Here is a 26324-nt window from a genome sequence, read left to right as displayed (position 1 = left end):
TCTGTTCAACAGCCTGACTGCTGAGGGTAGAACGCCTCTTGAAGCCTCGTTCTGCAGCACAGTGACAGCAGCCTGTTACTTCCGGTCACTCTTCTGAGCTGCGACTGTCCTGCAGTGGATGTTTGGGGTTCCTCCAGATACCCTGCATTAGAGCCTCATCCTCCTCTCCAGGACTGCTCCAGCAGAGTCCACCTTCCTCCCATCACAGACGCACACTTCCTGATCAGTCTGTCCAGCCGACTGCTGTCTCTTTTTGTCATACTGCCGCCCCAACAGACAACCCCAAAGAAAACAGCACCTGTAGCAACAGACTGTAGAAAATGTCCAGCATGTCACCACACAGGTCAGAGGATTTAAGTCTCCTCAGGAGAAACAGCCTGCTCTGTCCTTTCTTATCCAGAACCCGAGCTGCTCTGACCAGTCCAGTCTGTGGTCAAGGTGCACACCCAAGTATTTGTAGGTGTGAACAACCTCAATACTCTCTCCGTCGATGACAGGTTGATGAGAGGCTTCCTGCCAAAGTCAATGATCAACTCCTTCATCTTAGAGGAGTTCAGAATAAGACCATTGTCCCTGCTCCAGGTGGTGAATCCCGCGATGAGCTCCCTGGACTCGTTTTCATCCCTACCCTTCACACATGCCACAATTGCAGTGTAATCTGAATACTTCTGCACATGACACGCAGCAGATCTATGAGCAGAGTCAGCAGTGTACAGTGTGAAGAGAAAGGGGGATAGTACAGTCCCCTGCGGTGCACCGGTGCTGCTCATCAGGGTCCCAGACCCCCCCCCCCCCCCCCCCCCCCCCCCCCGAGCCGGACGTGTTGTGACCTCAGAGTCAGGTAGTTGTGGATCCAGCGAACAAAGAGAGGATCCACTCCCATCCTCTCAAGCTTCCCCTTCAGTAGCTGAGGCTGGATGGTATCAAAGGCGCTTGTAAAGTCGAAAAACATCAACCTCACATAGCCTCCAGCTCCCTCCAGGAAGGAGAGCGCCTGATGGACCAGAAACAAGACCGCATCGTCCATCCCCATGCCGTCCTGATAGGCGGACTGAAGGGGGTCCAGCCCCCCCTCCATTGAGGTTTGAGCAGCCGGAGCAGCAGCCTCTCAAAAGTCTTTATCACCATGGAAGTTAGGGCCACTGGTCTGTAGTCCTTCATCCCTGCAGGCCTGGCCCCCCTGGGCACTGGGACAAGGCATGAGGTCTTCCACAACGCAGGGACAGAAATAAACAGAAGGCATGAAAACGTAAATAAAAACTGGCATCTGGAAGAACAGTCGAGAAACTTCAACATCATCAACACAGCTTTATTGTTTCGAGTTGTTCTCTGCTTAAAACAAGACGAGACGCACATCAGAGTCCAGCTGAACCAGTCTGCTTCTCCTCGGGTCCTTAGAGAATGCTGAGAAAGCAGAAACCGCCACGGGGCCGCGTCAGACGCCACGGGGCCACGTCAGACGTCACGTCAGACGCCACGGGGCCGCGTCAGACGCCACGGGGCCACGTCAGACGCCACGGGGCCGCGTCAGACGTCACGTCAGACGCCACGGGGCCGCGTCAGACGTCACGGGGCCACGTCAGACGCCACGGGGCCAAGTCAGACGCCACGGGGCCAAGTCAGACGCCACGGGGCCAAGTCAGACGCCACGGGGCCAAGTCAGAGGCCACGGGGCCAAGTCAGACGTCACGTCAGACGCCACGGGGCCAAGTCAGACGTCACGTCAGACGCCACGGGGCCAAGTCAGACGCCACGGGGCCACGTCAGACGCCACGGGGCCGCGTCAGACGCCACGGGGCCAAGTCAGACGTCACGTCAGACGCCACGGGGCCGCGTCAGACGCCACGGGGCCGCGTCAGACGCCACGGGGCCGCGTCAGACGCCACGGGGCCACGTCAGACGTCACGTCAGACGCCACGGGGCCACGTCAGACGTCACGTCAGACGCCACGGGGCCGCGTCAGACGCCACGGGGCCACGTCAGACGAGTTCCAACACCTGCCTCCACCATGTGGCTGCTGGGAAGGTCCTGCAGAGCCACAGTCTGCTCCAGTCCCAGCAGGAGGCTCACTTGGCGGTCCAGGCCTGGTCCTGGAGGCGGGCCTCGGGGTGGCTCTTGAGCTGGTGAGTTTTCAGGTTGCGGATCCAGGCGAAGCCGCGGCCGCACAGGCTGCAGCGGTAGGGCTTCTCGCCGGTGTGCACCCTCTGGTGTTTCCTCAGGTTGCCGGCCTCGGAGAAGGTCTTGCCGCAGGTGGAGCAGTGGAACGGCTTCTCGCCGGTGTGGACGCGCTGGTGGATCTCCACCTTCTTGGGCCGGTTGAAGGCTTTTCCGCAGTAGCTGCAGACGAACAGCCGCTCCCGGCCGCCGCGGGCCGGCTCTCGGGGCGCCGCGCCGCCGCCGTCCCGAGGCGGAGGGAACGCCCCGCCGTAGCGGTTCCAGCCGTTGACGCCGGAGGAGGTGGACGGGAAATCCAGGGCGGCCATGGAGTAGGAGCAGGACGGCTGCAGAGCGTCCGCCGCGGCGTCCGGAGGCGGGCTGAAGAGCTGAGCGGCCGGCGGGTCAAAGTCACACAGCACGTCCTCCTGGGGGACGTACTGCTGCGGGGGGACAGCGTCCTCAGCAGAGTCACTGAGCTCACACTTAAGGAGAGGGGAGGAGCCACTGACCTCCACTCCTCCGCCGCCGCCGCCCCGCTTCCTGCTGCTCTGGACCTGAGGCTCCTGAGGCTGGAAGGGAGGCCTCTTGACTGCAGCTCCAGGGTGGGGACAGTCCAGGACCCCTGCAGAGACAAGACCAGACCGTCAACATCTGGACACATCAGTCCACTGGGCAAATGGCAGCAGCGAGGACACCGCAAAGACCGAGACGGACAGAAACTCCGACCTGCTGAAACCACTGGAGACAAAACACACACTACTAGACTGGACTACTGCAACTCCCTTCTTGCAGCCTGCCCAAAAAGTGCATTAAAAAACTTTCAGTTGGTTCAAAATGCGGCCGCCAGATTATTAACTGGAACTAGAAGAGGCGAACACATTACTCCCGTTCTAAAATCTCTTCACTGGCTTCCTGTCGAGTTTAGAGTTAGATTTAAAATCCTTCTCCTCACTTACAAAATCCTAAATGGGATGGCTCCGACCTATCTCCAAGATGCTTTAACGCCTTATCAACCAATCAGAGCACTTCGCTCTCAAAATGCAGGGTTACTGGTGACTCCTAGAGTCTCTAAATGGACACTAGGTGGAAGAGCCTTTAGCTATCAGGCACCGTTTTTATGGAACCAGCTTCCAAGTGGTGTCAAAGAGGCAGACACAGTCTCCACATTTAAGGTCAGGCTCAAGACGTTTCTCTTCGATGCAGCCTATGATCAGATCAGCTAGGGATTCTAAACTAAACTATCCAAACTAAACTAACTAAATACTAGTTTAAATACTAAACTATCCACAAAGCTGCCCTAGGAGCTAGAATGCTGTGGGAAGTACGGTGCACTGAGCCCTGTCCTCTAATGTCTGAATGTTATTCCCTTTAGTCCGTTCATTGCTTTTCACCTGCTGTCCCCCCCTTCGAAGGGGAGTCTTCTCCAGTTTCAGCTGCTGACTCCACTATTACGAGGGTCTACGAACAAGCTCCGTCCGGACCGGGAGGACACTCCTGTCACTGCTGCCCGCGGACTGGCTTCGGTTCTACTTCTGGGATCCGTGGTTCTTGTGCTGGACCGTCCAACGGACTGTCCTCAACATAGTCCTAGGCTTTACTTCTTATTGTCTCATGCTAGCTGTTGCCAAAGCTGTTCGTCCCTGGGAGAGGGATCCCTCCATACTGTGGTTCTCCCCAAGATTTCTTCTTTTCCCACTGGGTTTCTGGAGTTTGTTCTTGCCGGATGTGAGGGTCTAAGGCGGTGGTTGCTTCATTTTGTCTCGTTACTGTGAATTTCACATATTAACATTATGCTTATTCACTGTTTTTACTTTTACCGACCAATGTAACATCTTGAAGCCTCTGAGGCAGCTGTTGTTGTGATACTGGGCTGTACAAAAATACATTGATTGATTGATTGATTGATTGACACAATACACTGGAGGACACATTGGAGGACGCCACAGAGGACACTCGAGGACGCTCCAGCGGACGCTCCAGAGGACACTCCCGTGGACGCTCCAGTGGACGCTCCAGAGGACGCTCCAGTGGACGCTCCAGAGGACGCTCCCGTGGACGCTCCAGTGGACGCTCCAGTGGACGCTCCCGAGGACGCTCCAGTGGACGCTCCAGTGGACGCTCCAGAGGACGCTCCCGTGGACGCTCCCGTGGACGCTCCAGAGGACGCTCCCGTGGACGCTCCCATGGACGCTCCAGTGGACGCTCCAGTGGACGCTCCAGTGGACGCTCCAGAGGACGCTCCAGAGGACGCTCCCGTGGACGCTCCAGTGGACGCTCCAGAGGACGCTCCCGTGGACGCTCCAGAGGACACTCCCGTGGACGCTCCAGAGGACACTCCCGTGGACGCTCCAGAGGACGCTCCCGTGGAAGCTCCCGTGGACGCTCCCGTGGACGCTCCAGTGGACGCTCCAGAGGACGCTGCGTCTGTCTGGCTCTCATGCTCAGTACAGCCCGTCCAAACAGAATCAGAACTGTCCTCCATGACAGCAGGACGGCGAAGCAGGAAGCAGCAAGAAGGAAACAGCTGATTCAGCTTCTGGCCACGAGGGACGCTCTCTCTGGAAGCTAACGGCTAGTTAGCTGCTAACCTCACCTGCAGACCCCCCCAAAAGAGCCTTCCAGATGAGAGTTCTGGATACTTTTTAAAACCCATTTCAAAATTCTCAGAAATGTGGGTCTATGTTTACGTGAAGAGGGTGAAAACAGTGAACGTTCTGAACCTGACAGAGACTTGGAGGTCGGGGTGGGCGATGTGGCCTAAAATTTATATCACGGTATAATTTGATACATAAATTTCAGCATAACAGTCTTGTAATGGCTACCACAGCCCGTGGTGAAAGCATGGACGCAGGAAGTAGTTTTTAAACTATTAAAGGGGCTGTATGATGCAAAATTCACTTTTTGTATGTTTGAACCTTGTTATATAGTTCTGTTCTCACCAAAAACTCCCCAAAGCGTTTTTTTCCTTTGTGCCTGTGTGTTTGAGCTTTCCTGGTGTTTCAGCTGCTCAGAGAGGCAGCCCCTCCCACCGTGAAAACGCTCTGTTTCCCACGTTCACGTCACACGGTGAAGATGCTCCCCTGAGCTGGTCTGGAGGGTCTGAAGGGTCTGAAGGGTCTGGAGGGTCTGAAGGGTCTGAAGGGTCTTAAGGGTCTGGAGGGTCTGGAGGGTCTGGAGGGTCTGAAGGGTCTGCGCTTGGTGAGTTTCAAACAGGAAAAGACGTTTTCGTGTGTCTTTGCGTGTAGAGAAGCTAAAGCTAAAGAGCTAAAGCTAGCCAGCGTATTTGTTTTGAAGCTCTGATTGGTTGAAGTAGCTGTCAGTCAAAGTCCACAGGGGGAGAGGCGGGATTTTCAGTGAAACGGAGCGTTTTCTCTTCCGGGTTTCAGAATTAGCCCCAGAAAATCTTTTATTTCACACAAAATGACTTTTCCTTAGCGCCAAAAATAAACTATTACCATGTTAGAGCCAGTTCTAGGGTTTGGACGAGCTAAAAAAGCAGGATACAGGTCCTTTAAATAACAAAGTCAAGTAATTTTGAATCCAAACCAGGTCCAGATTACAGGTCAGGGGTCTGCAACTTGATTTGACATCGTGCCAATTTTTTTGGACTGCTCCCCGTTCATCGGTGGCTAACGTAGCTAACAGCTCACTGAGGCACTGGTAGCATCTATCAGCAGCTACTTTTGCGAAGTGTCCCTGAAGGCAGCAGGAGCTGCAGGTTGTTCTCTGAATCAGAGGGTTTCAGGTGTTTCACAGGTAAAGAAGGCGGTTCAGGAGGAGCTGGATGCTGACAGGTTGATGGGCGGAGTTACTGCCTCCGTGAAGCCGCCATCGCTGCTGTTGTGTACTTCTTCTTCGGGGAACCAGGCATCTAAAAAGTTGAATTACTGCCACCCAGAGGACGTAATGTGCTATCGCGGTTGGGCGGTATGACCAACATCCCTACCGCGGGCCAAACTTATATCACATGTGGTTTATACCGTTTCTACCGCCCAGCCCTACTCAGAGGACAGGTGACCTTGTGACTCAGAAGCTCAGAATCAGTATTGGACACCTGATAGGAAACCTTCAGCTTATCCTGACGGTGAGACGGTGACCAGTGTTGCCAACTTGGCGACTTTCTCGCTAAATCTGGCGACTTTCCAAAGCCTCCTGGCAACTTCTTTTGTCAAAAGCGACTAGCGGCAAATTTAGCACCTTTTTCTGGTGCTGTGGAGACGTGACAGGACGTCTCCGCTGTCCTCAGCCAGCAGCGGGTGCTGCGTGAGCCCCTCCCCCGTCCCAAAGCTCTCACAGCGGTCAGTCTCAGCAGCGCCCCCTGCTGCAGTCAGAGCAGAGAGCAGACCCACGCCGCTCGCCTCCACGCTTCAAATGAATTGAGTGTGCGCAAAGACGCCGCTGCTCACTTGCTGACAAACCAACAATCAACAGAAGAAAGCTCATTTGTAGTTCTAAACATATTTAGGGTGTTTTTAACTCACTTTTTTCCTCTCCCACGACGTTATTCCTCTCTCCTACAGCATCCATTACACTTACATGCAAATTGCCTATTATGCGAATTAGGGCTGCCACGATTGGTCGATCAATCACGATGATGTCGACTCAAAATCATCGACGACTAATTTAATAGTCGACGAGTCTTTTTTTTTTTTTTTTTTAATTGTTTTTGTCTCGAAACTGCTGCGGTACCTCCCACTGCCGCGTCTGCCTTTCTGTATTTGACACACATGCACGGTCACTACTCCCATCAAAGCATATATTCTGGTTGTGTACCGCCCACCAGGGGGCGATCTGGACGGCTTTGTCTCTGAAATGGACATGTTACTCTCTGACATCCCTGATGATGGCACACCACTGGTTGTCATGGAGACATGAACATTCACGTTGACAAACCTCAGGCTCAGGACTTTTTGGCACTGATGGCTTCCTTTGCTCTGGTACTGGCTCCGCCTCCTCCCCCCACAAAGCTGGCAAAATCCTTGACTTGGTGCTGACTCGTAACTGCTCCATAGCAGAGGTGACAGTTACTCCACTACACCTATCTGACCATTTCCTGGTAAAATTTGCGGCTGCCTTTCTGCCGCTGCAGACACCGACACAGATGGTCTCCTTCCAGAACCCTGAAGTCCCTCACAGCAGCTCAGCTCCGTCCTGCCGGACTACTCTCACTTCTCATCGCTTCCTGTTAATGAGGCTACAGAAACACTCTGGTCCTCTTTGGACAAACTCTGCCCCCGGGTGTCGAAACCAACCAAGACAAAACAACCAGGTCCATGGCTCTCAGAAGTTCTGAGAGAACAAAGAGCTGGACTCAGGGCAGCAGAAAGAAAGTGGCGTAAATCCCACGAGCCGCTGATTGGTCCTCATACAAACAGAAACTTGCTTCCTTCACCTCCCGCCTGCAGTCCGCAAAGAAAGCTTTTTATCAGAACCAGATCTGTGCAGCTTCTGATTCCAGAAAAATGTTTATGGCGTTCAACTCCCTGCTTCCTCCTCCAGCTGCTCAGCCGTCCACTGAGCTGATCCTGACATGTTCGCCTCCTTTTCCACTGAGAAGGAGGCTGCAGTCAGAACCAGTTCTCTGAGCCGGACCAGCCCAGTCAGCTCAGACCCACCACTGCTCCTTCTCTCTGCTCATTTGCTCCTCTGAGTGAGGATGAGGTCTCCAGACTTCTCCTGAGCTCAAAACCGACAACATGTCCTCTGGATCCAATACCCAGCAGCATTCTGCAGACCATCTGGTCCACAATCAGACCTGCAGTCTCACATTGTCACTTCCTCTCTGGAAACCGGCATTTTTCCTGTTACTGTTAAACAAGCCCGCGTCCCCCCACTGCTCAGAAAGCCTCATCTCAACCCAGCCCAGGCTGAAGACTACAGGCCAGTCTCACTTCTACCATTCCTGTCAAATACTGGAGGCTCAGTATTTAACCAAGTCTCTGAACACCTGCAGAACCAGAACCTGCTGGACCCTTTTCAGTCAGGCTTCAGATGAGACCACTCCACCCAGACTGCTCTCCTGTCAGTCCCAGAGTCTCTGGTCAGTCCTCTGTCGTCCTGCTGCTGGACAGTCCTCTGTCCTCCTGCTGCTGGTCAGTCCTCTGTCCTCCTGCTGCTGGTCAGTCCTCTGTCCTCCTGCTGCTGGTCCGTCCTCTGTCCTCCTGCTGCTGGTCCGTCCTCTGTCCTCCTGCTGCTGGTCCGTCCTCTGTCCTCCTGCTGCTGGTCCGTCCTCTGTCCTCCTGCTGCTGGTCCGTCCTCTGTCCTCCTGCTGCTGGTCAGTCCTCTGTCCTCCTGCTGCTGGTCAGTCCTCTGTCCTCCTGCTGCTGGTCAGTCCTCTGTCCTCCTGCTGCTGGTCAGTCCTCTGTCCTCCTGCTGCTGGTCCGTCCTCTGTCCTCCTGCTGCTGGTCAGTCCTCTGTCCTCCTGCTGCTGGACAGTCCTCTGTCCTCCTGCTGCTGGTCAGTCCTCTGTCCTCCTGCTGCTGGTCAGTCCTCTGTCCTCCTGCTGCTGGTCAGTCCTCTGTCCTCCTGCTGCTGGTCAGTCCTCTGTCCTCCTGCTGCTGGTCAGTCCTCTGTCCTCCTGCTGCTGGTCAGTCCTCTGTCCTCCTGCTGCTGGACTTGTCTGCTGAACCATCAGATCCTCCTCTCCTCACTCTCTGACCTCGGCCTCTCAGCTTCTGTCCTGTTGTGGTCCAGGTCCACCTCACAGGCAGATCCTTCAGAGTGTCATGGCGAGGGGAGGAGTCCAGGTCACATGGCCTATCAACAGGGGTCCCTCAGGGGTCTGTGCTTGGCCCCTTACTCTTCTCTCTGTACACCACCTCACTCGGTGCAGTGATTCGCTCCCATGGCTTCTCCTACCACTGTATGCTGACGACACTCAGCTCTTCCTCTCTTTTCCACCTGACGACACCACAGTCTCAGCTGGATATCAGCATGTCGGCTGATATCTGCACCTGGATGAAGGAACGCCACCTTCAGCTAAATCTGTCTCAGACTGAACTCATGGTCTGTCCAGCTTGTCCATCTGTCCAGCCTCAGATCAGTGTCCAACTTCACTCCAGCCTACTTGTGCCACAAACTCAGCCAGAAACCTGGGTGTCATGATGGATGACCTGATGACCTTTAAGGTTCATGTGGCCTCAGTTTCTGGGTCTTGTCGTTATGCCCTCTACAACATCAGGAAGATCAGACCCTTCCTGACCCATCAGGCCCCCCAGCTTCTGGTTCAGGCTCTCGTGATATCACGCATCGACTACTGCAACTCTCTTCTGGCGGGTCTCCCTGCAGGTCCAGTCAAACCTCTACAGAGGACCCAGAATGCAGCAGGTCTGGTCTTCAACCAGCCCAGCAGAGCTCATGTCCTCCTCTGTTCATCTCCCTTCACTGGCTTCCAGTTGCAGCCAGGATCAAATTCAAATCTCTCCTCCTGGCTTACAAAACGCTTACAAGAACGGCTCCGGCCGACCTGGACTCCCTGATCCAGGTCTACTCTCCTTCACGCCCTCTTCGCTCTGCATGTGAGAGACGTCTGGAGCTTCCAGCCCAGCTCGGCTCTGAACCTCCAGCCAGACTCTTCTCCTCTGTTGTTCCCAAATGGTGGAACGAACTTCCTAACTCTGTGCGTTCCGCCGAGTCTCTTTCTACTTTCAAGAGACAATTGAAGACTCAATTGTTCAGAGAACACCGAGGGTCTTAATCCGACCCCATGTTCGGGGAAGAATAGATCAGGTGTTCTGAAACCCAGCACTTATGGACCACTGACTAAGTTGACACACACACAAAAAAAAAAAAAAAAAAAAAAAAAAAGGGGGGGGGTAGTGGCTCCTCTTCTGCACCTTGATGGCAGCTCCCTTGACCAATCGCACTTGAAGCAATTGAAGCATTTACTATGGTTTCTTTCTTTCTTATGTCTGTATTCTTGCTTGTGTTGGACGTCGCTTTGGACAAAAGTGTCTGCTGAATGAAATTGTAGAATTGTAGAATTGTACATGCGCAGTCGTGTCAGCCGCAACGACACCAGACTGGTGTCATGGCTACCCAGCAGCAGCGGAGCTCCCAAGTGTGGGAGCATGACAAGAAAACCTCAGAGAAAAGTGCAATGCAGCATCTGCAGGACAGAACCTGTCTTCCACGGCAGCACAACTGCGATGGATGAGCAGCTGAAACAGAAGCACGGCGTGGCTCGTGACAACGATGAAGATTGACCGTCGTCTCAGTAAGCTAATGATATTAGCATAGAATGCTAACTTGCTGTTTACTCATAGCTGTCAACGTTAACATTAGCGGTGACGATTTGATTCATCAGCTGCCTTTAGCACACATTTCATGTTTTCTGTAACGTTCTAACAGTGATGTGTTTTAATAAGAAGTGACGTCGCGCTGATGTTTTCTACCGTTATGTTTCAGAGCTTCACCCCATCAGAGCGGATTCTCTCTGCAGCAGAACATCTGCTCCCAGAGAGAGCAGCCTGTCTCCAACATGTAGAAATGCTGACTGCCCTGGCGGTGAGCCAGAGCCCTGTGGAGTTTGGGATTATGTAGAGTCAGAGTGGAATAAAGTTGTATACAGTTGAGCACTGAACAGAAAATGCACTTTTGTTTTGAGTCAGTGAGACGAAAGCTTCAATAATTCCGTAGTTACAGGAGCCTGCCTCATTGTTGCTGTGCTTGATGCCAAACACAAATTAAGAAAAAAAATTAACATGATGGATTTATTTTTTTGTTTAGGCAAGAGCCTTTTCCTTATTTTACTCAAGTGTTTGCACTTTATGTTGAACAGTTCAACAAGTGTTTGTTGCATATTTCAATAAAGGGTTAAAGGTGCATTAAGGAGTTTGCACGTTTTATGCGAAACAGTGCCCCCTGCAGGCCTTGGGCGTAATGCAGCTTAGTGAAACACTCGTCCCTGTGGCTCCCGTGCACGTTAGAGGGGAACTCCGTCTTCGCTCGTTTAGCAGCGCTGCAGTAAGATGTCAGTGTCTTCTGCCTGGTGGAGTCTGTGTGGAGCTGCAGTGCTAGAAGCCAGTCTGTTCTGACTTCCTGGAAGATCCTGCTCAGTTGTTGCTCACTAAGCATCTGGCGGAGTAATGGCGGACAAAACGAAACTGAACGAGCCGGAGCGCGCATTACGTCATTCCTTTCAAATTCTCCCCAAAAAAATTCTGAGCCGGACCGGCACTGTGACTTTCAAGTGACAGTTCAGCCTGTTAGAGGTTCTGGTGATGAATCTGTCAGGGCTCATTGTACACAGCATTAAAAATGTGGAACATATTTATGGTGGAAAATAAGTATTTTTAAGGTTGTAAAACTCCTTAATGCACCTTTAACGAACTCTCATCTGAACTGTCTTTATTTTTAGTTAGTATATACCTTAAACACTTAAAGCTGAGATCTAATTGTGGTTATATAAGAGCAGCTTCATGATGGTGCGATAAACTGTTTTACTTTAATTTATATATGATGTGATTAGTCGACTAATCGAAAAAATAATCGGTGATTAGTCGACAACCAAAATAATCGTTTGTGGCAGCCCAAGTGCAAATTAGGTGATGACGTCATCTGGCGACTTCTAGGACAGCCAATAGCGACCTTCCTTACTGGGGAGTTGGCAACACTGCAGGAAGCATCCAGCCTGGGAGAGCTCACCGTCCGAGCCGCCACGCCTTCACCTGGGACATGTATTCCTCTTTACATCTGAAAAAAGCCTCATTCTGCTGTAAAACCTCCGGGAAACGCCTGAAGACTCTGTTCAGAATGAAGTTTGAATCCGAATCGCCCGGACGGTTTTATGGAAACTCAATTATTTACTAATGAGGCAACTTCCTTCTGGTCGTTCTGCTTCATGGTGATGAATATTCCACGATGGCGGCCCGCGGTTCGACTAGCACACCGACGGTTCATTCAACGGCAGTTTTAGAAGAACTGGATATAAATAATGGGCGGATCCTAACAACCGGGACATTTCCAAAGCTGCAGCGTCAAACTTACTGGACAAAGAAAGAAGAGAAAAACTGTTTACTTCCTGGAGACGTTTGTCACAGCCGCCCCGTCCAATCAGAACGCTGCAGCAGCGACCCCCCCCCCCCGAGAGAGAGGCGTTAATCCCTCGTCTTCCCATGTATCAGGAGTATAATTCTGGATTACCTGACTCAGAATGAGCCAGGCCCACACGGCCCTGAACTCACCGTCGTCTCCGATGAGGCGCAGGTCTTCCTGGGACTCGTCCTCCTGAGCCACGCCGGCCTCCGGCTCCTCCTCCTTCACCAGCAGCGCCTCGGGCTCCACCAGCTCCACGTCTGGAGACTGAAGACCACGGCGTCAACCAGCAGCTCCGGCCCGAGACCCGAACCCCCCGGCGGCGCTCACCTGACTCCGCACGCCTCCGGACAGGAGGGGCTCCCCGGGAGCGTCTCCGGCTGCTCCGCCCGGCCACAGAGACGCCTCCACCCGCCGCTGGAACACACCGCCTGCACAGAAACACACACTGCCGTCAGTACACAACAATCCACACAACAAACCACACAACAAACCACACACTGCCGTCAGTACACAACAATCCACACAACAAACCACACAACAAACCACACACTGCCGTCAGTCCACAACAAACCACACAACAAACCACACAACAAACCACACACTGCCGTCAGTCCACAACAAACTACACAACAAACCACACAACAAACCACACACTGCCGTCAGTCCACAACAAACTACACAACAAACCACACACTGCCGTCAGTCCACAACAAACTACACAACAAACCACACACTGCCGTCAGTCTACAACAAACTACACAACAAACCACACACTGCCGTCAGTCCACAACAAACCACACAACAAACCACACACTGCCGTCAGTCCACAACAAACCACACAACAAACCACACACTGCGGACACACAGCACTCGCGGCAGACCGCGGGGGGGGCAGCGGGATTGCAACGCCATTATTATTATTATTTTTTTTTCTCCTGTTCGGTGTCCGCGCTGCAGAATTGAGCGTGGGCGGGGCGCCCGGACTGAAAAGGTCTGGTGGAAACCTGCGTACTGACGCAACGACGTCGCTCCACCTCCACCGCCCCCTCTGTGGCCGCAGTGCGGTGGTTTTTCAGGCCCTGGATTTGAACCAGTTGGGCCCCAGGCCCCGGTTCGGCCCGGGAACCGGTTTGGTGGAAAAGAGGTAACAGTGCCGGGCCGAGACATGCTGACCGACGGTGGCGCTGCAACCAGTAAGAAATCTACTGTAAAAACAATACAGTGTTCCCATCTTTCAGCTGGAAAGGGAAACGTTCCCTTTAAACGATCTGTCGCCTCCAGGGGCGTCAGGGTTCAGGGTTTTCTACACATGAAGCCAGGACTTCCAACAGTCGTGTAACCGGTTAAGGCCGTTGTACGCTTCTCCGTCACAGCGACACTGAACCCACGCCATCTACGCCGCGCCCTACGCTAGGGCTCAACGCGCACCTCCAAAAATCCTAACGTGAACGTCGAGGGCTGCGATTGGTCCGCTTTTGCGTTGTTCATAGAATGAAGTAGAACAATATACTCCCAATATAGTCCGAATGCTTTTCTGATCCCAGCAGTGCTTCGGGAGAAATTTAGATCCAAAAATCGAGCGGCGGACATCCGTATACGGCCAGCAGACGGGGCGTGGGTAATGACGCCGCTCCTAAAACGGCTTCAATCGTCCAAAAACTCATTAGTTTCACCAATATTTCAGGACAATTTCAAAAACTCAGTTTCTTCCAAAGTTTATGGAAAACAGTTGTTTTTATTCAGATACAATCATTTTTAGAGGAGCACAACATTCGGGAAACTTTTCAGTCTGGCTTTAAGAGTCTCCACAGTACAGAATCTGCCATGTTGCGAGTTTTTTTATGATATTTTTATGTCTACTGATGCTGGGAATCTGTTGCACTTGTGCTGCTTGATCTGTCTGCTGCATTTGACACTGTGGACCACGAAATTCTCCTCTCTGGGTTGGAGTGCTGGGGGGGAATCCGTGGTGCAGCCCTCTCATGGTTCAGGTCATATTTAGCCGATAGGACTTTTTGTGTTGGTTTTGGTGACTATGTCTGTTCCTCTGCGCCCCTGTCATATGGTGTTCCCCAGGGATGGATTCTTGGGCCCCTGCTTTTTTCCCTGTACATGCTCCCTCTGGGCACCATCTTAAGGAAACATGACATTGCTTTTATTGCTATGCTGATGACAGCCAGATCTACTTACCGCTAAATAAGCGTGATCCTCAGGCTATCAAACCTCTTTCAGACTGCATAAATGAAATCAAAGCATGGATGGCACCGAATTTTCTTCACCTCAATCAAAGTAAATGTGAGGTTATTGTTTTTGGCCCCAGTTCACCACACGTCCTCCTCCACTGACCTGGGTTTTCTGGGGCCGTTAGAGAAGCCCGTTGTTTCCAACTTGGGGGTCAAAATGGACCCGGAGCTTAAACTGGATCAACAAATCAGTGCCGAGGTTAAGTCTAGTTTTTTCCAGCTAAGACAACTGGCCAAAATTAAACATTTTCTGTCGACCCAACAATTTGAAACGGTGATCCATGCATTCATTACAACCAGACTTGAGTACTGTAACTCACTGTAGGTTGGTGTGAGTCAGAATGTGCTCAGCCGCTTACAGAGTCCAGAACTCTGCGGCTCGACTCCTCGCTGGAACAAGCAAACATGACAGATCTCACCTGTAGTAGCATCACTCCACTGGCTTCCAGTGGCTTTTACAGCTGATTTTAAAATCCTCTTATTTACTTTCAAATGTTTGCGCGGTACGGCTCCTTCCCATGTCACTGACCTGATTCACCCGTATGCCCCGCCTCCATCTTTAAGATCAAGTCAGTGTTAAAAGCAACAAGCTGGACAGGATCCTCTCTGAGAAGGATATTAACAGTAGTGCAGACTCTTTTCATGAACATATCAAAAACACGATAGAACCTTTTACAAAAAGGGGACAAGGAAAGAAAGCAAAAGCTTCCCTGCCACGGCTGAACTCAGAATGCCGAAGTCAAATGAAAGTGCGGGACGTTTTACTGAAGAACTTTTTAAAATCCGGCCGAACTACTGACCGGTTAAAGTTCACTGCAGCAAGAAATAAAACTACTCCGACAATATGGAAGGCTAAAGCAAACTTCTTTATAACAGTCTTGGAAGGAGCGAGGGGTGATGGGAAAAAGCTTTGGCAAAACATTAATAAATTAACAGGCAATCAGATTAGACAGAATAACAATGATTTGGAACTCATTATTAATAACCAACTAGTAAAAAGCCCAGATACCCTAGCCTCTGAACTCAATATCTTCTTCTTAAAATCTGTAGAAGATATTTCAAAAGTTTCTCCCCCCGACGGCGGCGCTGGCCCCGGTGGCCTCGGGACGGAGGGGAGGGGGTGTTCTGCTGGTGGTGGTAGCTGGGGGGTTGATGCCACAGGTGAAGGACCAGTGTTTGATATTCGACCTATCACAGAGGGTGAAGTAGTCGACATCACTGGCTCTTTAAGTAACTCTAAGGCCAAGGATATACATGGTATTGATACCATGTTATTGAAAACTCATAAAGACTCCTTTTCTGGTCCCATCACCCACCTAATTAATCTGTCCACATGCAATGCTGTAGTGGCATGGAAAATGGCCATATTAATCCTATCTTTAAAAGAATACTCCGAAGATTTTGGACCCATGCCCTATCCCGATCATTTACAGAGTGAGATAAGCTCATAAATACCTTTTTTGTGTCCGTTCGTCCAGTGCCTGGCTAACAGCTGTTAGCATCGTAGTTAGCTTAGCTCAACTACGGCAGTTGACGAGGAGACAGAGCCAGACTGAGAAAGTGGACAAAATCCTCCTTCCAGTGGTCCAGGGGACGGCGTGTTAGCACGTGAAGTAAATCCGAATGGTTATAAAACATTTTAAAAGACGTGTTTTCTTTTCAATCCCTTAAAATAGTGTTTTGATACACAGACCTGCACAAGCAGGAAGGATATACCGGCGCCCAGCGGCTGAGTCTATGCTTCTACTGCTGTGCTCCAGTATATCCTTCCCCGGAGCGCTGCGCATGCTCAGGTTTGTGTGGATCAAAACGTTATTTTAACGGATTGAAAAGAAAACACGTCTTTTAAAATGCTTTATAACCACTCGGATTTACTTCACGTGCTAATACGACGTCCCCTGGACCACTGGAAGGAGGATTTTGTCCACTTTCGTCAGTCTGGCTCTGTCTCCTCTTCACCTGCGGTAGTTGAGCTAAGCTAACTACGATGCTAACAGCTGGGAGCCTGCGGCTGGACGAACGGACACAACAAAGGTATTTATGAGCTTATCTAACTCTGTAAATGATAGGGATAGGGTGTGGGTCCAAAATCTTCAGAGTATTCCTTTAAGTCAGAGACAGGACAGATATGAACAACTATAGACCTGTTAACATCCTTCCTGCTACCTCCATAGTGATAGAGAAATGGGAATTAGCCAAACTCACGGACCGCCTAAATCTGGACGATACTCCGTTACACCCTGCACAATTTGGTTTTCGGAAACATCATTCTACAGAGACAGCTATTAATCTTTTTTTTTAGAAAAAAACAGGCACTTTCTGGATAGAACACCATTGGTTGGAGCAGTATTCCTAGACTTGAAAAGGGCATTTGACACGGTGAATCATACAGCCCTGATAGACAAACTTTCTCTTTTTAATTTGTCAGAAAAGGCAATCATGTGGATAAAATCCTATTGAGCGGACAGGAAACAGTGTGTGGCTGTTGAAGGGATTAAATCCCCACACCTTACCTTAAGTGTAAAATGGGGGTCCCGCAAGGGTCGATACTTGGGCCAATATTATTCTCGCTCTGTATTAACGATATGCCACTTGCATGCAAAAACACTCATATACAACTATATGCAGACGATGCTGTAATATTAACATCAGCTAAATCAATTCAACAGATTGCCCACATTCTTACAACAGAACTAACTCACATCCACGACTGGCTCAAGAAATCGTGTCCCAGTCTGAACATCAAAAAAACCGTCTGCATGTATTTTTCTAAGAAACCAAAGGTCATAACCCACTCCGGTATTTTCCTAGGAGGAGAGGAACTCGGACTTGTAAACGAGTTCAAGCACCTAGGAGTCACTCTGGACTCTACCCTGTCCTTCAAGAATCACGTAAGTAAGATTTCGAAAACAATGAAATTCAATCTTGCGAATTTTAAAGCAATTAGGTCATCATTAACTACAGAGGCAGCCAGAGGTTTTATGCATGCAATGGTTTTCTCTCATTTTGAATACGGGTTCACTAATGGGGCGTTCACACTGGACGCGTCGCGGGCGTCGTCGACGCTTGGGACGCCTCGAAGCTGACGCTTGTGACGCTTCGAGCACGACGCTGACACCAGGTGGTCACAAAGCTCACAACGCTCGCGGAGGCTGATTTCTGTTTCCAGCTATGGCGGATCGCATCAGCAGAGCGGCTCGGCTTTATTTGTTAATTAAAGCTAGACCGCGTCGTCATCGGAAAAGTGGCTATTGGCTGCTCTGCTCCTCTCTGCTCTGACTGCAGCAGGGGGCGCTGCTGAGACTGACCGCTGTGAGAGCTTTGGGATGGGGGAGGGGCTCACGGCACCCGCTGCTCATTGACGACAGCAACGAGACGTCCTGTCACGTCTCCACAGCACCAGAGAAGGTTGCTAGGTTTGTCGCTAGTCGCTTTTGACAAAAAAAAGTCGCCAAGAGGCTTTGGAAAGTCGCCAGATTTAGCGAGAAAGTCGTCAAGTTGGCAGCACTGGCTGGCCCGCATCGGTCCTCGGATCACTCGTAGTGACGTAGCACCGGAGGGATCGTCTCTGATTGGTTGACGTCCAGCGGCAGCGCGTCAAAAGTTCAGTTTTCCCAACTCTCAAAAAGCGACGCTCACGACGCTCCTGACGCCGGGGACGCGCGTCGTGGGCGTCGGCGCTTGAAACGCTCGAAAGTCGATGCTACTGACGCTCCTGACGCGCGCTGCCCCGCCGCCCGTCCACCATAGACTTTGCATAGAAAAGCGCCGCTCACGACGCGTCCGGTGTGAACGCACCATAACTGGTCCTTTACTCCCAAAACTGTGCTCGGTCAGGTGGGGTCGTTATACAAAAGAGCAATAAAAATACTAGATGAAACACCAGTAACGCATCATCATTGTCATATACTTAAAAAATATGGTCTTCTTAGTTTTGACAACTTCACAACTTTTAAATATGCCTGTGCAACATTCAGGATCTTGAGAGGTTTAGCACCGCCCCCACTGTCTGCTTATGTTAGACAGAATGACAATGTCAGCCATACAACCAGGGCAACCGACAGAGGGGACGGTGTAACTCCACCCAGACGCTCCTCACAGGGCAGACAGTGCTGTCGGTCGCAGGCAGTCGCATTTGGAACACCTTACCTGTCTTTATAACGGACTGTACTACATATGCCACATTCAGAAAGACCTAAAGAAGTGGCTGCTAAGAAAACAAAACTGCAATCATGATCTCTGATAACAGGAACAGCAAAACAAGAACAGAACTTCTTTTTATAATACTTGTATTTTCTTCCTTTAACCTGTTTGTTTTTATATTTTAGCTGGGGCACTACCAATGGAAATTAGCTTGGTAGCTCGAATTGGGAACATTTACATTTTATTTTTCTTAAAGTGTGTATGAATGTACAATGTCCCTGTATCAAATAAACTAAACTGAAATTGAAATCAGAAGATCAGTTGCAGGCTTGGTGGGGGCCGTGGCTCTCCGTCACTGCTGCATGGCCGTGGAACCAGCTGCCTTTGGAGATTAGACAGGCTGAGTCACTGAATGCTTTTAAATCTCTTTTTGAAAACATCTTTCTTCACTGGCTTTTAATTAAGGCCTGATTCCTCGTCTGCGGTCACTGCGGGGCGGCGCGGGGCGGGGCGGCGGGGCGGGGCTGCAGCGGCGTGTCCAGGCGTCCCTCTGTCACAGCGCGGTCTGCGTGAGCGGGTTGTCCGCGGCAACGGGCTGCTAGTGTGTCTGAAGTAACTCCAGAGGCGTTTCGGGAGCGAAAGGATGTTTATTCCCAAGAGCAGCATCCAGAACCGAGCGTCAGCATCGGCAGCCAAAAACACAACACAATGCGGCTTCCGTAGCTCCGGCATAGACCTGTAGATATAGAGCTCTAGATATAGACCTATAGCTATAGATCTCTAGATATAGACCTATAGATATAGATCTGTAGATATAGACCTGTAGCTATAGATCTCTAGATATAGACCTGTATATATAGACCTGTAGATATAGACCTGTAGATATAGATCTCTAGATATAGACATGTAGATATAGACCTGTAGCTATAGATCTCTAGATATAGACCTGTAGATATAGACCTGTAGCTATAGATCTCTAGATATAGACCTGTAGATATAGACCTGTAGATATAGAGCTCTAGATATAGACCTATAGATAGACCTGTAGATATAGACCTATAGATATAGACCTGTAGATATAGAGCTCTAGATATAGAGCTCTAGATATAGACCTATAGATATAGACCTGTAGATATAGACCTGTAGATATAGATCTCTAGATATAGACCTGTAGATATAGACCTGTAGATATAGAGCTCTAGATATAGACCTGTAGATAGACCTATAGATATAGACCTGTAGATAGACCTGTAGATATAGACCTGTAGATATAGAGCTCTAGATATAGACCTGTAGATAGACCTATAGATATAGACCTGTAGATATAGAGCTCTAGATATAGACCTGTAGATATAGAGCTCTAGATATAGACCTGTAGATATAGATCTCTAGATATAGATCTCTAGATATAGACCTGTAGATATAGATCTCTAGATATAGACCTATAGATATAGATCTCTAGATATAGACCTATAGATATAGATCTCTAGATATAGACCTACAGATATAGGTATCTAGACACGTCCGCTCCTCTCAACTGCGCCGAATAGTAAATTCAAACGGAACATATATCTGCATATATGACAACGAGGCGCTGTCTTCACTGCTTCCAGTGGGACGTCGCTCCAAGCCGAGTGGAAAAACAGACGGAGCCCTGAACGCCTCTGGACACCGGTCTGGAGCTCAGCGCTGCACAGGAAGCCTGGTGGACACGAGGTGTGTGTTCATGCCGTTGGTTTCAACGGGACGCCGCCCACAGCCCGCTCAAGTCCGTGCAGAAAAATAGACTTGATTTCTATTTAGAAATTGTTGTGCGGACTTGAACGGAGTGTGAACGCACTGATCTGGTTGCATGCAGCTCTGACTTCTCTGAAAGAAACCGTGCAGAACCGGGCAGAACCAGGCAGAACCGGGCAGAACCGGGCAGAACCAGGCAGAACCGGGCAGAACCGGGCAGAACCAGGCAGAACCGGGAAGAACCGGGCAGAACCGGGCAGAACCGGGCAGAACCGGGCAGAACCAGGCAGAACCAGGCAGAACCGGGCAGAACCAGGCAGAACCAGGCAGAACCAGGCAGAACCAGGCAGAACCGGGCAGAACCGGGCAGAACCAGGCAGAACCGGGAATAACCGGGCCCGCACAGCCGCGTATGTGTGAATGAGGCCTAATGATGTTCTTATTAAGGCTGGGCAATTTTATCGATTCTGTGATATAAATCGATATTTTTCTTCGCCAGAAAGTATCGATCTTTCAGCCGCAAGTATCGATAGATTAAGTCTCATTCAAATCCCGCTTGTTCCGTCCGGCACTCTGCTCGCTGCCCCCTCCCCCTGCTCAGTCTGCTTTGCAGGAAGAGCAATTAGGTCAGCCAGCCACTGGTGTCGCTGTAGCACTTCTAGTAAGTTACCCACAGAAGAAGAAAGAGCAAGAAGGATCAAGAAAATGGCAGAGAATTTAACTCCAGCGCCGCCGTGTCTTAAATCAGATGTGTGGGAGCACTTTGGTCTTAAAAAGAAGAAAGAAAGTGTTGATTTGGACAAAAATTTGGCGGTTTGCAAGCTGTGTCACACAAAAGTCAAATACTCAGGAAATACAACGAACCTACAGGCGCACCTCACACGTCACCAGTGAGTTAAATGTGTTCAAATGGCACGTTGTTACTTGAATTATTGGCTGTTTTAAGAGTAACCAAGGTAGGGCTGCACAATTAATCGAATTTTGATCATGATCACGATTTTGGCTGCTGCGATTAAATTTAGATGATCGTCGCGATTTTTAAATTGAAAAAACGGGCTCTGTTGCGTGTCAAATCAAGCACTTTTTTAATCCAACAATCAGCCAACCACCAGGGGGCGACCTGAGCCGTGTAGCTCCTGCTGCCTTCAGGGACACTCCGTAAAAGTAGCTGCTGATGGACGCCACTGCGGTGTCTCAGTCAGCTGTTAGCTTAGCTGTTAGCCACCGATGAACTAGCTGGCTTTGAACGATTCCTTCATGCTCAAACATCAGTCGATGGAACGCATCTCAACTTCTGTACCGGTGGAAAGAAGATGTAAACGCTGAGCGTCTCGGACAGAACGGGAAAAGCTGTTATTGACGGACAGTTCAGGATGTGAGCGGCGTAGCGGCGGCTTGGAGAGAACGAGGGAATCATTGTTCTGGTAGGTTTCATTTCTGGGTTTAGCGTGGCTGTTTACTGTTCTCTTGTTGTTTTATCTTCATCTTGTTGTTCAGTAATCATCGTGTTGCTCTCAACATAGAATGCAGCAAGTGACGGTCGCTCAGCTGTGAGGCGTTCAGGTTCCAAAGTCATAATCCGGCTCTTTTCAGAACAGAGGTCTGGTCAAACGTTTGTAAAAACTCACAGTCGGCGCGTCTATATGTTCGTTTCTAAGGGAAAGCGATCGTTCACAACATTGACATGGTTCTAAATAGTTGTTTAGATTCTAATTAAAACATCTTCAATTATGTGCGCATGCACACCAGACTTCACTGAAGTGCTGAAGACGCACATCTTCAATTTGACACTTGTTTGTTTAAAAAAAAAGTGCAATTAAAAGGTATGTTTTACATAACATAATGAATAATCGTGATGAATAATCGTGATTACAATATTGACAAAAATAATCGTGATTATCATTTTGGCCATAATCGTGCAGCCCTAAACCAAGGTACTATGTTTACTAACTGGGTGGCTAGAGGGATACCCTCAGAAGTTAAATGTGAAGTTAAAAAAAACTGTAAAAGAAACTGTTCAGAACAGGCCACTTGCTGCAATTTTCAATGTGCACTGGAATGCTGTTGCACTTTATTCACCTCACAAAGGCTTGCAAGCCACAGTTTGCACTGTTTCAATAAAAAATAAATTTTCTTGCCACGTCTTTGATTCCCTTTGTGCAGCATTTGCAAGCTGCAGACTCTCTGCCGAGTCAGAGCCATATGTTGTGTATTTGATGCATTCTTTTTCAGTTCGGTTAAATCAATCCAAGTCAACGGAACAGTAACAAGATGTCACCAAAATCACACTTTCCCCGGAAAATCTTGCAGAAAATGATGTTAGTTTAACAAATCGTATCAAGTTGCATCGAATCGTATTGAATCATATCGTTGGCCGAAAATTGTGATATATATCATACCGTGAGCTGAATATCGTGTATCGTATCGTCAAATGAGTGTATCGCTACAGCCAGACGTCTTCTTTAAACCTGTAAACACTATTAAACTGTCTGATACCAAAGTGAAACCACGCCAACGTGTCCAGTAAGCCCTGAAAACGTTCTGCCTGGCTGTGAAGGTTCTGGTTCACTGAGGGTTTTCAAGCCGGACCGTTGAGACGGAGATGTGATCCGGGCTTCCTTATACGGTCATGCCCAGACTCGCCCAGGCTTCTCTGTGCCTGGTGTGTGTGTGTGTGTGTGTGTGTGTGTGTGTGTGTTGGTGTTAGATCCAGAGAACATGGCTCCCAGAAAATGTTTATTTGGCTTTCCTGAAGATGAAATCTTCCAGGAAGCAGTAGAAATTATTTCTTTTTCCGGGTCAGAAGAAGACAAGTCCTCCAGTCTCTGTCTGCCAGCGGCGTTTTGCTAATTTGGCCCAGTACGAAGCTGGATTTGCCGTCAAGCTGCACTTGAACGCCGAGCCATTCCCACGGTACACGGTGGTGTTGATGAGCCCGCAGAGCAAGCGGTGAGTCAGAACTTCTCAGTGTCCTGCGTTTATTTTGTGTTGGCTATAAAAGTTATTTTAGGTGGTAAGGCAGGGCGCTCCACGAAATCATCAGCTGACAGGGGAATGGCGCAAAAAAGTTAGAATCACCACCAACAAGCAAAATCATAGAAAAAAGAGATAACCATCAATAATAATAATAATAACGGTAATAAATCAAAAAGAAAAGCTATGATACAGGGCTGCGCCTGCTGTGGACGGTGGAGGATCAGGGCTTACAGGAGATGTAAAAAAATGCAGCGTGTAATATATATCTTATATCTTATAAGTTACGTTTTGGCCGGTCTTTCCCCCCAGAGTCAAAATGTTAATTTCGGACCTTGATTACCTCCGTCAGCTCACATTCAGTTCCATTAGCACCAGTATACCAGTTATCTCCACTTTCGTACCGGCAAAGTGGGTTTGACCAATCACAGCGAGTGGAATGCGCACATGGATGAGACTCGGATGGAGTCAACTGAACAGAGCGTTTTCGGAGGAAGGAGGAAAAACAAGGAAGCGGCGCAGTAAAAGACACAGATCTAAGAAGCTTTCAGTGCCGGTTATCCTGTAAAGGCCCTCTAGGGGGGGCTAGAAATTAAATACGAATGAGCAAAACCGGCCGATCAACGTCCCCTTTGAAGACCGAGCTAGCGCTGCTTCCTACTCTACATTTAGCTTCCCAGAATTCACTGCACCGTTCTCCAGGGCGCTGCTCTGGGTTCAGGCTGCAGCTCAGCTTCTCCCGACCCTGACTTCCTGGATCTCTGAGAGAAACAGGAAGAAGCCACTCTGCCTGCCCATCCAGCAGGTCCGGCTCCGAGGCTTCCTCCTCACTCCGTGACTTTCACCAGACGTTCGATTCCTCTTTAAATCTGAGCGAAGCCTCATTTCTGACGTCTCCATCCAAACGCCTGAAAACGGCCTTCATGAAGTCTGACTCCAGACAGACCGGCCGCTTCATTCTCCCTTTAAAACCGAACTTTATGTCAATCAGGCGACTTCATTCTGCTCCTTCTGCGCATGCTCCGCTGGGATGACGAAGAATTCCAAGATGGCGGCCCGCGGTCCGACTCGTATGGAGAATGATGGTTTAATTAACGGCAGTTTGAGAAGAATTAGATATGATGAAAAGAGTGAGGGCGACCGCAAAACATCCCAAATGTTTTCAAAGTTGATCGAGCAACAAAGAAGAGAAAATCGCTGTTTACTTCCGGGAGACGTCAGCACGTCACGGCCGCCCCGTCCAATCAGAACGCTTCACAGACTTCCACGTCAGAGGTTCAGTCCCTCGTTTTTCCCAAGATCAGGAATATTATTCTGAATTGCTCGGTTCAGAATAAACCCACTCCGAATCAGAACCTCCTGGAACCACATAGTGATTCTGAGCGCTCTGATTCATACAGACGGACATCCGGGTCCGTCGCCCGTAGCAACCAGTGCAAAGGGGAACGCCGCCGTCTCCGCTCGCTTAGACAGAGTAAAGACGTGCAATACGAGGGAAGAGCTAAGATGGTTAACAGTCGTTGTGCGGTCGGCTGCACCAACAACAAAAGGAAAAGTCCTACTCTGTCATTTCATACGATGCTGGGTGAGAGTACGGAACCAGAGCGGCGCCGACTGTGGCTGCAAGCTGCAAACCCTGTCCTCCTCTTCCTCCTCGTCCTCCTGCACTGTCTCCTCCTCTAACCTGGGCTGTATGGAGACGCTGACCGAGCGTCCTCTTTTTCCCGGACATGTCCACTTTTTACGTCCTGTCCGGGGCGTCCGGCGGGTTTTTAAATTCAGGAAAATGTCCTGTGTTCACTGTTTTTTACAGCACAACACGTGAACGTAAACTGACGGCGCTTTGTTCACAATACTATGATACCAGATTACTTTGGTGCAGGAGGGAATTACACACACACACACACACACACACACACACACACAGCGCCGCTTCACAGATGAATTGCTAAGAAAATTCCCACATGCCGTCATACTCGTCAGCAGGGAGTCTGAAGGGACACTTTAACACCCACAACGTCCAGTTTTGTCTATATCGGTCCAAACTGTCCCCAGAAAGCTGGTCGTAGGGCGTGTAGGCCATCTATAGCCGGCAAGACCTTCCACACACTGAACAAATAACTCCTAACGAACCGCGTGAGGCTGCTGCTTTCCCCCTGGAGCCGAGTCTCGGACGGTTGCTATGGGCGGTCACGTGACCTGCGATGTGACTCGGTCTGCATGACCTTCAACCCCGACCCTGACCCGGACCCGGGCCCTTCCCAGTGCTCGGCGCTGGGAACATGAACATCAGCCAACATGCTGGCATTCTGACATCCAGATCACTGACAACCCCAGAGCAGCTCCCCGTGACTGGGACCAGGAGGACACCAGGCACCACGGGGACCAGGAGAGCCGTAACACCGGGGATCTGGTTCTACAGCCGGGCCGAAGAGGACGCGGCCGGTGAATAAATAACGTTAAACAATAAGTGTAAAGCCTCCACGGTGCAGAAGACCGTCCCCCGCCCCCCCTCCAGTGCGTCGGACTCGTACCGCTCGCAGGCGCCGCGTCCCGGAGCCGGTCTCCCGCGGCGAGCTGCACCCGGGGCCGGCCGGCGGCGGCGCTGTCCCGCAGCCGGCGCTCCGCGGCGCCCCGGGCCATCTTCAGCTCCAGCAGGTGCAGCTTCCTCTTCAGGGCCTTGTTCTCTCTCTGGCACTGGGACATCTGCAGGCTCACCAGCGCGTAGTCGTCGTCCACCAGCTTGCAGATCTCCGCCACCGCCGCGTTCGCCAGGACCTCCATGATGGAGGCCAGCTGGGTCTGGAAGGCCAGGCGGCCGGACATGGCTCCGGCGGCTCGCTCCGGCGGCTCGGTCCGGCGGCTCGCTCCGGGTCTACAGAGAGCGGCTCCCTCGGCTTCGGGACCGCGGAGGAAACGGTCGCCGCTCCAGACACACCGCGGACAGGAGGAGCGGGAACTGACCGCTAACTAGCTAACGGGCTAACGACGCTGCTCCAGCCTCCAGAGCTGCGAACACGTGACGTCACTTCC

General features: G+C 50.5%; 1 protein-coding gene across 2 annotated transcripts; it reads right to left on the bottom strand.

Annotated features, from left to right (window-relative positions):
* Positions 1 to 874: 874 nt before the first annotated feature.
* Positions 875 to 26324, bottom strand: LOC115390431 (zinc finger protein 135-like). Of its 2 annotated transcripts, XM_030094305.1 has the most exons (5): positions 25826 to 26324; positions 12523 to 12623; positions 12342 to 12459; positions 2667 to 2779; positions 875 to 2597 (listed from the first exon to the last, which is right to left on the bottom strand). In XM_030094305.1, exons 1-5 carry the CDS (start codon positions 26115 to 26117, stop codon positions 2067 to 2069), a joined length of 1155 nt encoding a protein of 384 aa, XP_029950165.1. In that variant the 5' UTR covers positions 26118 to 26324; the 3' UTR covers positions 875 to 2066. The 2 variants fall into 2 exon arrangements, with proteins under 2 accessions (XP_029950165.1, XP_029950164.1); XM_030094304.1 differs by having other exon boundaries at positions 875 to 2779.

The sequence above is a fragment of the Salarias fasciatus genome, chromosome 6, assembly GCF_902148845.1.
Source record: "Salarias fasciatus chromosome 6, fSalaFa1.1, whole genome shotgun sequence".
Classification (NCBI taxonomy): domain Eukaryota; kingdom Metazoa; phylum Chordata; class Actinopteri; order Blenniiformes; family Blenniidae; genus Salarias; species Salarias fasciatus.
The sequence above is the reverse complement of the archived record's forward strand: the minus strand, read 5'-3'. Positions and strand labels throughout refer to the sequence as shown.